Consider the following 15,417-nt stretch of genomic DNA (forward strand, 5'->3'; position numbering starts at 1 on the left):
CCTCTAGAGTGAGATGAGCGCACAACCCTAGAATCTGTCAGGGCAGGGGTACCTTTACCTTTACCTTTACTAACTGTTTTGGTGAATTTGTTGTTTGCTTCGTCAGCTATTGCATTTGAAATTATAGTGATTGCCTTGTTTGTTGTTTTTTAATGCTATTGTTGTGATTCTTGTGAGTCGCTTGGAGCTCAACATCTGTTGTTAGAAAATATTAAATCAACTCAGCTCAACAACGTTTAAAGTTTAGATTCAACATTTAAAACGGACAATCCTTTATCCGTGTAATGTAGTGCTAAGCATATTGGACTAGGACTGGATTCAAATCCCCACACAGCCATGAAGATAGCACAGTGACACTGTGGGCCAGTGACACTCTCTTGGCCTAGCCTACCTCACAGGGTTGTTGTGTGGAGAAAGTGGAGAAGCATGTATGCCACCTTGAGGAAGGGTGGGATAAAAATGTAGCCATAATAGTAATAATATGTTCACTTCTGTTTGTCTTCACACAGCCTGTTCACACTGACATTCAGCCCTTGCACGGCACTGAGCCCAATTCTAGCATATAAGCACCAGGAAATTGGACTTAGAAGATGTGCATCTTGGGAAATAACAACCCATGTTTTCCTTCTGGACTGTGGCACATGTGCCAACACAAAGACACCAGTTCAGGGCAAAGGGGCCCTTCCTGCTTGCAACTTCACCTGCTTCATCTTGGTGCCATACATGGAGCCGCTGACATCGATAACAAACACCACGTCTTTCTGCACAGGGGGCAAGCCCCTCGGGGAAAAGAAGTGGACAAAGTAGCCATTGTAGATCTGAGAGAGAGAGAGAGAGAGAGAGAGAGAGAGAGAGAGAGAGAGAGAGAGAGAGGGAGAAGTAGAACGGTCACTCTGGAAAGGGTGCGCACCATCATTTAATCCAGGGGTCAGCAACTTAAGGTCCATGGGCCACAAGCAGCCCATGGGGGTTGTTTAACTGGCCCCCAAGCCACCCCCGAACCAAGCAGCCTGCTCAAAGTGTCCCCACACGCTGCGCTAAACCGGCACAGCACAGCACCGGGACTTGCTTCCGTGGCGCCGGAAATCGCGCCTGCGCAGATGCAGGTGCTGGAAGTCGCGCATGCACAATCCGGCCCACCAAGGGATCTCCGCTGGAGTGAACTGGCCCAGGCGAGGTAAACCTTGCCAACCCCTGATTTAATCCCACCCTACACAAATCCAGAGTGCAGTCCCTAAGACCATTGGATGGCGCTTTGTACGCCTCCTTCCGGCAACTCCTGCAGCCAAGCTGGTGCCAAACGTTTTGCTCAGCTTTCCTTTGGACCACATCAGTGAGGCAGAGAGGAGGGTCTTGTCATTTGGGCAGCCCAGGACTTCCACACACACTACCTACGCTTGCATCCCAGAGAAGTCACTTTGGTGCTGCTAATGCAGCAAAACCAACACAGGGGGCAGCACTTAAGAGTTACTGGTCTCTGCAACCACAGCAGGCGCTGTGATTTCCCAGTGGTTTGACTTCACCCCCAGAGCCACACTCCGCTGTCTCTTGAGACAGACGGATGCCAAAAACAAACAATCCCAGGGATGGGGAACCTGTGGATCTCCAGATGTTGCTGGGTTTAAAATCCCACCATCCCTGAACATGGGACTGGTGGTAGTTAAAAGTCCAACAATAGTGGGAAGACAACAGACCATCCCTGCTGTTGCATTACCAGGTTCCAAGGAAAGATAGCCAGGGATGGAAATTATCTTCCTATCCTACAAGCACAACTGCAGAAAAAGTGCAGGATGTGGTACTGGGTGCAGAATTAGGCTTCCTAATAATCTCACCATTTAATTTTCAACCCTTCTTTTTTTTTTACTTAATCATTACAGCTGAAAATTAAGGGAGAGGATTTGCTGAATTAATAATTAGAAATTGGAATACAAAAAGGGGAGGTATGAGGAGGTCGGGGAAGTAAGTTATAAGAAAATAAGGGAATGAAACTTTATTTGTTTTTAAATAGTTTTTAGTTTTGTATTTTTTATATTTGTTATTTTTTGTGTTTGTGTTTTGCTTTTATTATTGTTTTTTTATGTGTAATTTTTGAAATTTCAATAAATATCTTTAAAAAAATAATAATCTCACCATCCTTCCTTCCTTTCAAGCAAGTTTTTATCTCTCATGCGTAGTTGGAAGATTTGTATGGGCAATGCAAAATTATCAGAAGAATTACTAGGGCTAAATAAGATTGCCCAGTGTAACTGTGCCCCATGCAGAGACTGAAACACTGAGAATACTGTAAATGGAAAGTACTTTATGGAGACATTCATTTGCATAAGTTATCCAGATTGCGTGGTTCTGTTTTTACAGAAGCAGGACTTATTTTGAACCAAGTACTCACAGCCCTGCCTGCCTGTGACCTTGTCGAGGAATCTGGCTGACAAGCGTTGCAACACAGCTGGACTAAGCAGCCCTTCAGTTTTATCTAACAAGGTCATTCTCATGCTTGCATTGGTCTCTGCCTGGATTTCTCTGTATCACAGTCTGTGTTACCCTTTCTAAGGCAGTCCTGAAGCCCCAAATGTTCCATCTAGTCTCAGTTCTGGTTGGGTAGTCCTTTCCCTAACCTGTACGTCTCCTGCAACATCCGGCATGGTCACGTCATACTGAACCACAAAATCACCCATGATTCCTGAGCTGGAGAACTCCGCCTGCTCTTGCGGGGTTGGAGTGAAAACAATCCAAGCACAGTGTGTTCCTTTCTCCACCCGAGTAGATGGTGGCATAACAGCATCACCTGAAAGGAAATGGCAAATTCATCCGTGGACGAGGTTGAGGGCTGTTGGCTCACCCACGAATGACAGCAACAGCACAGAATGAAGTGTGTGAATCAGCCTTTACAGATCTAGCACTACGGACAGAACTTCCAAATCCTTTTAACTGGGGTCAGGGCTCATCTACACTTCTGCTTGTCCCAGACCTATAAAGCAGGGGTCCAAGAGGTTTTCCGCTTGCCCTGTGCTTTCCAGACATGGGTCTGAGTGGTTTTCTGTTTGCCCGGCCACTTTCCTCAGGAAAACCCACTTTTACCACTGTATCAGAGCAAACGTCAACCAGCAGAAAATCCAGTGGATGTTTGCTCCGATTCAGCAGTAAAGAGCAAGTTTTCCCAGGGGAAAGAAGTGGGAGAAGCGGATGTATTGCACATGCGTGTGTGAACCATCCCCAAGACTTGGAATCTATAGGATAGCCGCGGTTCTGTTTTTCATGAAAACTGATCAGCAGTTCCCAGGTGTATCTATTTGCCTTTGCTGAAAGCCTAAGATTTTGGGAGCAAAAGCGACACAACCAACACCCAAATCTGCAATTCACCTCCTCCTGTGTTACAACCGTGGTGAAAGCAGGTGGTGTCACAACACAGAGTGTACCGCAGTGCTCTGGAACATGCTTAAACCTGGACAGCCGGTCACACCAAAACTGCCACACCAGTTCCAGGAGTGACTGCCATGTCTCTGACTCCTGCTGTCATCCGTGGGTAATGAACAGATTACGCTAGTAGGATTGCAAGAAGTTTTGTAAGGATGACTATTCGAAATATTGCAAGAAAGACTATGTGGATAATTATTAGTTAATGGTAATTAAGAGTAATAGAGAAATTAAGAAATGCAGTGGTAAAGAACGGAAAATCATCAGAGGTGTTGACGGAAGCCTAAAATACAGTCATACCTCAGGTTAAAGTCGCTTCGGGTTAAATCTTTGCAGGTTGCGTCTTGCGGTGACCCGGAAGTAACGGAACGGGTTACTTCTGGGTTTCGCCGCTCGCGCATGCGCAGACGCTCAGAATGACGTCACATGCATGCACAGACGCGGTGAATCGCGACCCGCGCACACGCAGACACAGGTTGCGTTCTGCTCATGATTCGAACGGGGCTCCAGAACGGATCCTGTTCACATCCAGAGGTACCACAGTATTGTATAAGATAAGAAGTTATGTTAGATGATTGTTGGAAATGATATGTTAAAAAAAACCTAATAGAAATGTATATATAAACCTGGACAGCCAGCTGAGTATCAAATTAAGAGATAATAATAAAGCACAATGGAGAAACGTATTATCCTTTTTTTACAAAAAAGGCCAAAAGTGACGCTTATCTGGAAGCCCCCCAACCATGCAGCTGGAGGAGAATGCCATACCTCGAAGGGTGTTGGTCAGCAGTCGGCTCGTGCGGAGTGGCAGCACATGGACGTAGCTGATGCCGGTGCGCTCGGAGATGCTCACCTCCACGCTGAGGTTCCTTACCACCTGATGGGGCCGGATGCTGATGGCATGCTGGTACTTGCCCAAATGCCGCTGCAGCAGCTCTTCGTAAGTCAGCTCAAAGGCCACCTTGCCCCCTGCCTCCACGCTGGCTGACACCCTGAATTTTTCCGTTTCTCGGTCCCTGGGAAACGTCACTCAATAGCAGGTTATCGGAGACGATGTTTGCTCTTTGAGAACCCACTTGGCAGGACCCCTGCACTTGCGGCAATCCCGCTCATTATCATTCTTGACTGGTTGGGTGAACAATTCTGCACAAGCACAGAGCAGGCAGCAACTGGGCATGCTTTCAGAAATCTTCCTGAAGGGGGCTGAGTGGTGGGTGCCATTGACTTCCTTGAATGCTTACAAACAGATTCTAAGCCTGGATCAGCCAGCCAGCCAGCTCAGCCCTCTCCCATGATCGTCCCATTCTCTCTTCCACCAGGTTTTCCATTCCCATTCCCCCAAAAGGTCAGCCACCATTTTGTGGCCACTGAGCATGCTCTGTCCACCCTGGGCTGCTCTGTGGTCCTTAAGATTCCCCCCACCCAGTATTTTTTTTGTACTTTGACAAACCTTGAGGTTTCCCCAAGCCTGCAGATACTTCATTAATATACTCATTTTTATCCACTTTAGGTACACTTTATATGCATTTCTGTATGCTTTATTTGCTTAGAGAATTGCAAGGCAAAATTCAGAGAAGGGGGGATTTTGAATTGTGACTGCATTTCAGTTTATGCATTGCTACGGAAAGTTTGAATCAGGAAGGTTCTCCTTCAAATGCAATCAGAATCAAATATCTCCCCCACCCCAAGTTCCAGTCCTTATGCAGTCAGAGCAGCTCCATCCAGACTTGCGAGGGGGGGGGGGTTTGGCAGAATCCAAAGGTTTGCAAAAGGACAAACATTCATTCTTCAGGGGGGGAGCACTTGGGTGGAGCCTCCCCAAACAGTCGAATGGAACATGCTCAGTGGGAATGGAATGCTGGTGGTGAGCAGGGGATGGACTGGGCTACCTGAGAAGAGGGCTTAGCTACGCAGAAGCGCTTCACACTGCAACATTTTGTTGCAGGTTGCACTGATTGGTCTCTGTTATTTCAGAGCAGGGTCGTGAGATTTGGGTCGTGACACGTGAGATTTGATTTGTGGGCACATGAGATGCCCCTAGCTATCCCTGGGGGAGGGCAAAGGTTGCATGGCGGGAGGGTCCTAGGGAGGGTCTCTTACTTGGTGCCAACATGAGCTGCTGTCTTCCCCTGCCTGCGGGCTTCATCATACATCTTCTTTGCCTGGTGCTTCTCCTTCACCTCAGCCACATAGATTTTCTCATTAATGGTCCTGGTAGGGACAGGAAAAAAGTCACCCATGACTCCTTGTAGACTCTGCTAATACCATGAGTACAGATGAGATCAAAAGAAACAATAAAAAGTGACTTGTTTTAAATACTGAGAGCCAGTGTGGTGTAGTGGTTAAGAGCGGTAGTCTCCTAATCTGGGGAACCGGGTTCGCGTCTCCGCTCCTCCACATGCAGCTGCTGGGTGACCTTGGGCCAGTCACACTTCTCTGAAGTCTCTCAGTCTCACTCACCCCACAGAGTGTTTGTTGTGGGGGAGGAAGGGAAAGGAGAATGTGAGCCGCTTTGAGACTCCTTAAAGGGAGTGAAAGGCGGGATATCAAATCCAAATCCAATATAGATCTGTGAACAGGTAAAGGGAACTGAGAACAACAGCTGTAAGAATTGTTCTGCACTGCACCCTCTTAACAAAACAGGATGTGGAAAATAATGCTGCTAGCTTCCTACCCTGGTAGCTCTAGTTTCCCAAAAATCTTCCTGAGCTGGGGAGAGAGAGAGAGAGAGAGAGAGAGAGAGAGAGAGAGAGAGAGAGAGAGAGAGAGGGGCACTCATTTGTGCCAGGGCTCACCAGAGCATAACTCTGGCATCTGTTTTCAATGCCAGAGATCAACCCTGAAACATATAGTTGGTTGAGTGTGGGAGAGATGAGATTGACAGCAAGCTTCAAAGGTCTGCGATTGGCTTTATTCAATAGGAAATTGCAAAGAAACCCCAGCGTATAGGAAGAACGAGTGCCGTGGCAACACTTTTACACTTTCGAGTAATCAGTGATAAAGGAGCTCCTGTGGGATGATCCCATGTAGCCTCAAACACTAGGATGGAGTTGGCAGTAGTGAACTTACCTTTCCCCACCCCCCACACCAGTTAAACTTCCGGACGTTTATATGAAGACTCTGCTGAGTACACACATCAGGGATGAGAGACCTGTGGCTCAGTAGGCGCTGTTGCACTTCCACTCCCATTGCTGACCATAATAGCATAAGGCAAGCCTCCTGGAGCAGACCATCTCTCCCCCCCCCCTTTTTAGCAACATGTATATTTTATTTTAAGGATGCGGGTGGCATTGTGGGTTAAACCACAGAGTCTAGGACTTGTCGATCAGAAGGTCGGTGGTTCGAATCCCTGCGACAGGGTGAGTTCCAGTTGCTCGGTCCCTACTCCTGCCTACCTAGCAGTTTGAAAGCACCTCAAAGTGGAAGTAGATAAATAGGTACCACTCCGGCGGGAAGGTAAACGGCATTTCCGTGCGCTGCTCTGGTTCGCCAGAAGCGGCTTAGTCATGCTGGCCACATGACCCATAAGCTGTACGCCGGCTCCCTCGGCCAATAAAGCGAGATGAGTGCCGCAACTCCAGAGTCAGCCATGACTGGACCTAATGGTCAGGGGTCCCTTTACCTTTACCTATATTTTATTTTATAATCATAAGGAAGTTCTTACTCATCTCCTTCAACTTTCAGATTAAGATATATTACTCTGGTTGGTATACAAGAATGAAATATTTTCTTGGTAGCAACCTGAAACATTTTATATAGTTCTGCTGCAAGTACACAATTTTTAATAAGGCCTTGAATCCCATAGTACATGCAAATTGTTTTCGTACCAAACGCTATTTCAGATTAATCTGATAATAACTGTCTGTTAGACAGTTAAATGACATTAAGTATCTTGAACTTTCAAAAAGGTACCTTAACCCTGGGATCTAAATTCTGAATTTTAGAGGTGAAAAAAGATTGATGCAAATGTATCAATATTAAAAACCATTAGGAATACTTTGAGAGACACAGGAAAAAAAATAAAATTAGCTGCCTCCTGGAGCAGACCATCTAGTCTAGCATTCTGTTCTCACAGATGTTGATGGGAAGGCCACAAGCAGAACGTGAGCGCAAGGCCCAATCCCCTCCTGTGGTTTCCACAAATGGTATTCAGAAACATTACTGTCTCCAGCCATGGGGATAGAGCACAGCCATCATGGTTAGTAGCTATGGATATTTCCATCCTCCGTGAATTTTCTAATCCTCTTTTAATGCCATCCAGGTTGGTGGCTATTGTTGTCTCTTGTGGGAACGAATTCCCTACAGGACTGTCTGCCCTGGACACTCCAATGTTCCGTTTTGTTGGAAGCCCCTGAGAGGGAGAAAAACTTCTTTCTCTGCTTTCTCCACGCTAAGCATGATCTCATGTTGAGAGCCAGTGTGGTGCAGCGGTTAAGAGCGGTAGTCTCGTAATCTGGTGAACCGGGTTCGCGTCTCCGCTCCTCCACATGCAGCTGCTGGGTGACCTTGGGCCAGTCACACTTCTCTGAAGTCTCAGCCTCACTCACCTCATAGAATGTTTGTTGTGGGAGAGGAAGGGAAAGGAGAATGTTAGCCGCTTTGAGACTCCTGAAGGGGAGTGATAAAGCGGGATATCAAAGCCAAACTCCTCCTCTTCTTCTTCTTCTTCATATCACTTCTTAGGGCTTTTCCAAACTTCCGCTTGTGCCGTGGCTATTAAACCTGGATCCCAGCAGTTTTCCACCTGACCCACACTTTCTAGGCACAGTCCATTTTCCCCCTGCCCTGCTCCATTCCAAGGGCATACCTGGACTAATGGCAATGCAGGGGAAACCTGAATTGAGCGCTAAAGAGAGGTTTTCCCTGAGGGAAAGCAGTGGAACAAGTTGTCTCCTGACTAAAAAGCCTCAAATTCTGCAGGCTTTCCTCTGTGGGATTTGCTCCACTTGCTTGATCATTTCAGCTGCCCCAGTCTGAACACCTGAATAGTAAGGCTCTCTGTTCAACCACTCCTATTAGAGAAGAAACATTGCTTTATGTCAGGCACATTCAACAGGTAGATCATGATCTACTGGTAGATCACTGGGTGTCTGTGGTAGATCACTGCCCCCCTCCAAGCTCAACAGCTTTGGCTCCCCTAAAAAAAGCCCTGCAGCCCATAAAAAACGTTGCCGGTGCTTCCCTCTCCCTAAAAAAAGGTCAACAACTCTGATGTGAATCCCTAAAAAGGGGGTAGATCACTGCCAGTTTTTAACCCTGTGAGTAGATGATTGCAGTCTCTTGGGAGTTGGCCTCTCCCTGCTTTATGTGAAGAGCTTAGGGTAAGAGGTATCTCTTTAAAACAGCCTCCTGCCACCCAGCAAACCCATCCTCTGCAATTAAAAGACAACCTCATTTGCCATGGCAGGGAAGGAAAACAAACTTCCCGCAGCAGCTTGAACAAGCCTTGCCTGTGTTCCAGGGCCTGCAAGCAGGCTGGCCTGAGAGGAGGCACCACCAGAATCAAGCCTCTGCCGCCAAGTTTTCTTTGGCTGCTGGGACAATCCTCAGCCTTATCCCCAAGGATGCTTCCTTCTCTGGGCTCCATTGCAAGGGGCTTGAGGCGGTTTCATGAGGAAGTGGGAGGGGCTGGTGTGTGTCTGATGGGGAGCTAGGCAGAGAAAAATCTAGCTCTGGAGTTCTGGAACATCACTTGTCAGCTTTCCCCAGGGCACGGGGCAGGATTCCCTCCCCACTTCTTGCAGCTCTGCAAACAGTTCTGTTCTTTCTCAGACCAACCACTGTAAGATTTCCATGGTTTGGCTTCCTCTGCCTTTAACAGCTGTTTGCTCTGCAGACATGAGCAGGTGATAATGACTAGCTCCATGCTGTGAACAACTTCACCTAACTCCTGCAGATCAAACAGGAACAGAGTTTTTTAAATATGCTTGATTGGCAGTGCTGATGGTCAAGGGCTGCCCCCTCCAACCATATTCCATTACACTTATACTGAATGGGCCATCTAAACTTCTTATCTTCTTTCTCCCTCTCTTCTTTATGTTTACTTCCCTCATCCAACTCTTTTGCTACCTGTTCTTATTCACACATTACTCTATGCCTCACCCTCAGCACATGTCCATAGCTGTCAATGTTTCCCTTTTTTTAAGGGAAATTCCCTTATTCCAAATAGGATTCCTCGCAAGAAAAGGGAAAAGTTGACAGCTATGCAGGGAATTCTCCATTGCAGGATGTGCTGAGCAGGTCTGGAGGCCTAAGAAGAGGCGCTTCCAGACTTATGCTACTTTGTAGGCAGGATTCAAGTATATTGGACTGGTCATGTTGTTCGGATGCCTGATTATTGTCTTCCAAAGCAACTACTCTATTCCCAACTGAAGTGTAATGCCAGTGACAAAAAAAGAGGTTTAAAGATGCTCTCAAGACAAATCTTTAAAAATATAGTATAAACACCAACAACTGAGAAACACTGGCCTGCAAGGGCTCCAGCTGGAGAATAGCCTCTACCAAAGGCGTCATGGACAGAAGCATGAACTCAGAAAGAAAGGGAGAAATGAGGAAGGTACATTTGGCAAATACTCACCGTGATCAACTCCTGCCCAGTGGAAGGATGTCCCAAATGTGGAAGGATGTGTGGATCCAGAATTGGCCTCCACAGCCACTTACAGACACACCGTTAAGACCATATTCATGGAAGACAATTTTACTTGGCTATGAGTAATTGCCAAGGAAGAAGAATGGACTGTGGACCTGTAAGGTCTTGAGCAGAGCTCCTTTCCTTGAACCATTTAAATAAGTGTGGTCCACCGTGAGGCCCACATGCAGCCCTCAATTCCCTTTCTGGTGGCCCTCGCAACATCTGAAACACACCCCAGCCCTTGTGCCACCTTCCCAAAGCTCGGTAAGAAGGAGTTGGGCTTTGGGAAGGAGCTGTGAGGGTTCTAACAGGGTCCTAGAATCCTCATGTCTCCTTCCCAAAGCCTAGTTAGTGCTTGTTCAGCTTTGGAAAGGAGGTGGAAGGGCTCTAGGACCATGCCAGAGCATTGCACATCCTTCCCCAAGCCCAGCTCCTTGCTTAGCTGGCTTTAGGAAAGTAGTGTGAGAGCCGGGGGAGGAGGGGGCTTCAAATTTTGGGCAGTGTGCAGCCCATGGGTTCAGTGTCAAAGTGCTGCTGTGGCCCACTTGGTATGAAAAGTTGGAGCACCCTGTTTCAAATGGAGACACCAGGGATTGAACCTGCAACCTTTTGCATGCAAAGTTTGTGCTCCACCACTGAGCTACATCCCTTTCAGTCCCATAAAATTATGGCTCTGTTATGGTGCCTTCCGCTAGCTCAGACTCACATGGTGAAGTTGGAGATGAAGGCCGAAGTGGGCAGGTCCAGATCAAAGAAAGCTTCTTTTGCCTCCGCGTGTGGGTTGCTCATGAAAGTCCACACCTGGGTGGAGGCATAGCGAGACACAATGGTTGAGCGCACCAAGAAACTGGAAATGATGAGCTGAAGAGAAAACCAAAAGGAGAGTCAGAATGAATATCAGCCATAAGGAGCCCTCTGAGAAGTGTTACCTGGATCATTAGTGAGGTAGGTGGACTTGCAGAAAATAAGCATGAGAACCCTCCAAGGAGGACCAAGCCCTCTTGCCACACCTGCTTTGTGTGGGGCCCCAGCTGCACAGAATAGAGCTGGATTGTGGGTGGAGAGGGGGGAAACAGCTCCAACTACAGCTTTTCAAGCCAAAATAAAATAAGATTTATTCATGCAGACATTAATATCTGTATCATTTGATCACTGATTGATTAAGTTCACAAAATATCAGCATTTGCAGGTAGCCCTTAATTATAAGCCATTCCATCCTTCTAAAGTTTTAATAGTAAGTCAGGAATGTACAAAGTCCGTTTTGGGGGCCTAATCCGGCCTGCCGGTCAGTTTAATCCAGCCCCTGTGGCAGTTTATTTCCTAGGGTAAAATCCTAAAACAGGAGTCAGCAAACTTTTTCAGCAGGGGGCCGGTCCACTGTCCCTCAGACCTTGTGGGGGACTGGACTATATTTTGAAAAAAATTATGAACGAATTCCTATGCCCACAAATAACCCAGAGATGCAATTTAAATAAAAGGACAATTCTACTCATGTAAAAACACCAGGCAGCCCCACAAATAACCCAGAAATGCAATTTAAATAAAAGGACACATTCTACTCATGTAAAAACACGCTGATTCCTGGACTGTCTGTGGGCCGGATTTAGAAGGCGATTGGGCTGGATTCTAATAAAAGACCAACAACTTTGGCCGGCCCTCACGGCCCTCCACTTCATCAAATCTGGCCCTCTTTGAAAAAAGTTTGGACACCACTATGGTAAGTGGTTGACTCCAGACAAAACAGGTTGTGTTGTGTTCCCCCTTTCTTAGCTATTTTGCATCCCCAAGAGACACTTAATTATGCAGATAAAATTATGGCTTGTATCCAACAGAGCTGTCTCGGTAGTGCCAGGACTTCTGCCTATGCAATGAGATGTCCACTCTCTCTCCCTGTGTACATGCTCCCTTAATCTTCTCAGAAGGAGAAAACCCAGAGCAGATTTGGGGACGTGCACAGGGAAGGGAGAGGGACGACTTCATTGGATACAATCCTATGGGTATATTTACATGACCCAAATATATATGGTGAATTAATTTAATGCATGGTCATTTGAGGCCCATACAGATATATGTGCGTTTTCCCTAAAAAGAAACCTTGCTGGATTCCATCCTGTCAATCAGTAAGTCTACAACCACTCAAGATGCTAGCCTCTATTTATTTCTTTATTTTATTTATTTGTTACATTTATATAGCACCTTTTCTTCCAAGGAGGTCAAGGTGGTTATGTGGTTCTCCCCCTCCCCATTCCATCCCCACAACAACCCTGCGAGGTAGGTTAGGCAAATAGATGGTGACTGGTCCAAGGTCTCCCAGTGAGCTTCATGGCTGAGTGGGGATTCGAACCCTGATCTCCCAGGTCATAGTCCAACACTCTAATCCTAGGTGCCAAAATCCCAAGGGAGCAGAAAAGACTACTTATGTATGCGACTACGGCTGCACAGATGTTATTGGCCCAGAGATGGAAAGAAGATAAAGTCCTTACCAGAGAAGAATGGCAGATTAAGTTGATGGACTTTGCTGAATTGGCAAAAGTGACCGGAAGAACCACAAATCAGGAAGACCCAAATTTTAATAAGGAATGGGGAAAATTTATAATTTATCTTAAAAACCGTTGTAAACACTTAAAACTGTTAGTAGGATTGGAATAACATTTGTAGTTTAATGGTGAATTTTGGACATAATTGTAAAAGATTTGAATTATCATAAAAGATGCAGGAGGAAATGAATAACAATAGGACCCACAAAGGGAGATTCTTTGGAATCTTGTTTTTATGTTATATACAGTGGCACCTCGGGTTAAGAACTTAATTTGTTTTGGAGGTCCGTTCTGAACCTGAAACTGTTCTTAACGTGAGGTACCACTTTAGCTAATGGGGCCTCCCGCTGCGCCATTTCTGTTCTCATCCTGAAGCAAAGTTCTTAACCCAAGGTACTATTTCTGGGTTAGCGGAGTCTGTAACCTGAAGCATCTGTAACCCGAGGTACCACTGTATTGGATATGTGATTGTAAAACTTTGATCTGAAAACTGAATAAACAAACAAACAAACAAATAATTTTGTGGTGCAGTTCATCAACCACTTTTCCCAGGTAAGCCCATTGTTTGAATCAGAACTAATGTCAATCCACAGAAAAAACAATTGACATTTGTTCCAATTCAGCAGTAGGCAGTGGGTTTTCCCTGAGGAAAGTGGCAGGACAAGTGGAAGTGTGGGCAAGCCCTTAGTTGAACACCACCTTAAAATTCTAACATTTGTAGAACTTGAGATACAAGGCTCCATGAACAGAAGCTTTTCTTCTCTGTGTGTGTGTATTGATGAGAAACTTTCCTCCTCCCCACTTCGTGTGCTTTACTTTGCCTGCCCCCCACCTTGGGAAAAAATCCTGTGAGTACCTGTCAGGGGTTCAGGAGTGGAGGCACAGGGGAAGGAGGAAGCGGAGAGCGAAGGGGAACAATCCGAGGGCAGTGTAGGTGAGGAAGACAGTGGGGCAAGAGATTCCATGAGTCTGTCCAGTGAGTCGGAAGATTCACAGAAGGGGGCACCCATAGCCAGAGCAAGGGGGGTCCCGGGAGGGAGGCACCAGAAGCAAGGAACCAGCGGTGACTCCCAAAGCAGCAGCTGGAGATAGGGACCAGTTTCACCACCAGAGCGTAGCGGGGGGGAAGAGTCCCAGGTGTCAGGACCGGTTTCCACTCCAGGGGAAAGAGAAGATGAGGCAGGGCTGACCACGCCCCTGTCGCTGAGTGAGGAAATAGAAGGGAAGTCAGATCCAGCGAGCCCCCCCGAAGGGGGAAGCAGTGACAGAAGCAGCGTAACGGTCAGGAGGAAAGTTGCCAGCTGGGCGCGCGCGCCAAGTTCAAATGCACAGGCGCGCGGGACAGCTGGGAGCAAGGATTGGGAGCCAGGTCCTAAAGCACGCCGGAGGCAGGGGGAAGAATCCGGAGACTCTTCAGCATCAGAAGAGTCCAGAAAGGGCAACACCCCGGCGGGCAGACGGACCCAGAGGAGAAAGGAGCAAAGGAGGAGGTGGAGCAAGGCTAGGGTCTTGAACTGGTGTCTGGGGGGAGGAGATTCAGACGGAGCTTCAGCGGCCTAGGGTTGAGACGTAGAGCTGCGCACCGCGGCTTTGGAATCGAAACTGAACCTTAATAAAGACTTTTGTATATAACAAGAACTGGCGTTGGTCCTCTGTGAGCTGGGACCTTGGGCAGCTCTGACAGCACCGTTGCAGGTCACTGTTTGTTTTAAATTTGGGGTTTGTTTTAAATTTCAGAATGGCGTCCCCCAGCTGCAGACAAAGCAACGCAATCTATTCTAGCACCTCTGTCTGCTACCTTTGCATAACAAACCTTGCAGTGACATGACTGTGGTAAAAAAAAAAGGGTGGTTGATCAGTAATAAATTAACTGGTAATCCAACATAATCACCTACCTCTGTTTTGGGGGTCTTCACTTGGCGTGTAGACCTCTGTGGAAGAAAACAAAAAGAGTTTGTTCTTTCAAAAGGAAAAGTGAATGTGCTGGATCAAACTAAATTACAAGCAGCTGCAAGGGTTGCTGTCCCCAAACAGTTTCCCAAAGCAAATCTGTTTACTTTGGTGTAATCAAGTGTCTCCCAAATACTGGAATGATTATGAAATTGAAATGTAGAAGAGAATGTGCTAGCTGTCACTGGATGAATGTGGTTAAAAGAGCTTGAGCTGCAAGCATCCTGATGTTCCAGGGACAGTTATGGATCCATGGTGTGACTTTCTTTCTGCTTGCGGACTTCGCATGGACATCTGATTGGCCACTGTGGAAAACAAAATGCTGGACTAGATAAGAGTTTGGTCAAATTCAGGTCAGTATTCTTAAGTTTCATATGTGCTTAGGAGAATTCCCAGACTGTGAGCTTCAGTCTTTAAGAAAGACCAGACCCCATTAACAACAGCAAAAAGTCACACCATTTCCTCCAGATTACAACCTGCCAAACCACAGAGTCAGTCTGTTTTACAGGAAGATGTAGTTTCCTTTGAAAGCCTTGGTTATAAAATCTGTTTACAATGAAAATTTGTCTGGTTTCGGTCAAGTGGACTGTGGCTAGGGATGTGGAGACACAGACATTTATTTCTGCCATGTTATAGTCAAAGAGAGTCATCTGCCCTTCTTTTATCAGGTACAGTTTTCAGCAAGCACTGTGCTGGACTGTGCGTACACCAGTTCTAGCCTGTTCTCAGCAGTCAATAATGGATGCCTGCTGTAATTCCCTTTTTTGAACAAATCTTGGAGCTCCATGGCCTCTCATTGGAATCTGCAAAACCTTAGGTTATAGGGGTGTGCCAAAACGACCAGTTTGTGTTTGTTTTGACTCATTGGCTAATTGACAATTTCCTTCA

The 15,417-nt window shown here is 46.6% G+C and overlaps 2 protein-coding genes across 4 annotated transcripts in view; both read right to left on the reverse strand.

The window, feature by feature from the left end:
- Nucleotides 1-15,417, reverse strand: part of PFKFB1 (6-phosphofructo-2-kinase/fructose-2,6-biphosphatase 1) — a 294,172-nt gene that overhangs the window by 235,063 nt on the left and 43,692 nt on the right. The gene's annotated exons all lie outside the window — the stretch shown is intronic.
- Nucleotides 1-15,417, reverse strand: part of ITIH6 (inter-alpha-trypsin inhibitor heavy chain family member 6) — a 31,517-nt gene that overhangs the window by 11,616 nt on the left and 4,484 nt on the right. For all 3 annotated transcript variants that reach the window (XR_014163922.1, XM_081893813.1, XM_081893812.1), the window contains exons 2-7: nt 14,475-14,510; nt 10,749-10,903; nt 5,512-5,622; nt 4,180-4,427; nt 2,613-2,782; nt 702-818 (exon numbers count right to left, since the gene is read on the reverse strand). Coding sequence is in view for 2 of the 3 variants with exons in the window: in XM_081893813.1 (XP_081749939.1) it covers nt 702-818; nt 2,613-2,782; nt 4,180-4,427; nt 5,512-5,622; nt 10,749-10,903; nt 14,475-14,510 (837 nt within the window). In the remaining variant the exon portion in view is untranslated. The remainder of the gene's footprint in view (nt 1-701; nt 819-2,612; nt 2,783-4,179; nt 4,428-5,511; nt 5,623-10,748; nt 10,904-14,474; nt 14,511-15,417) is intronic.

Source organism: Podarcis melisellensis (assembly GCF_964234715.1).
Source record: "Podarcis melisellensis genome assembly, chromosome: 17".
Lineage (NCBI taxonomy): Eukaryota > Metazoa > Chordata > Lepidosauria > Squamata > Lacertidae > Podarcis > Podarcis melisellensis.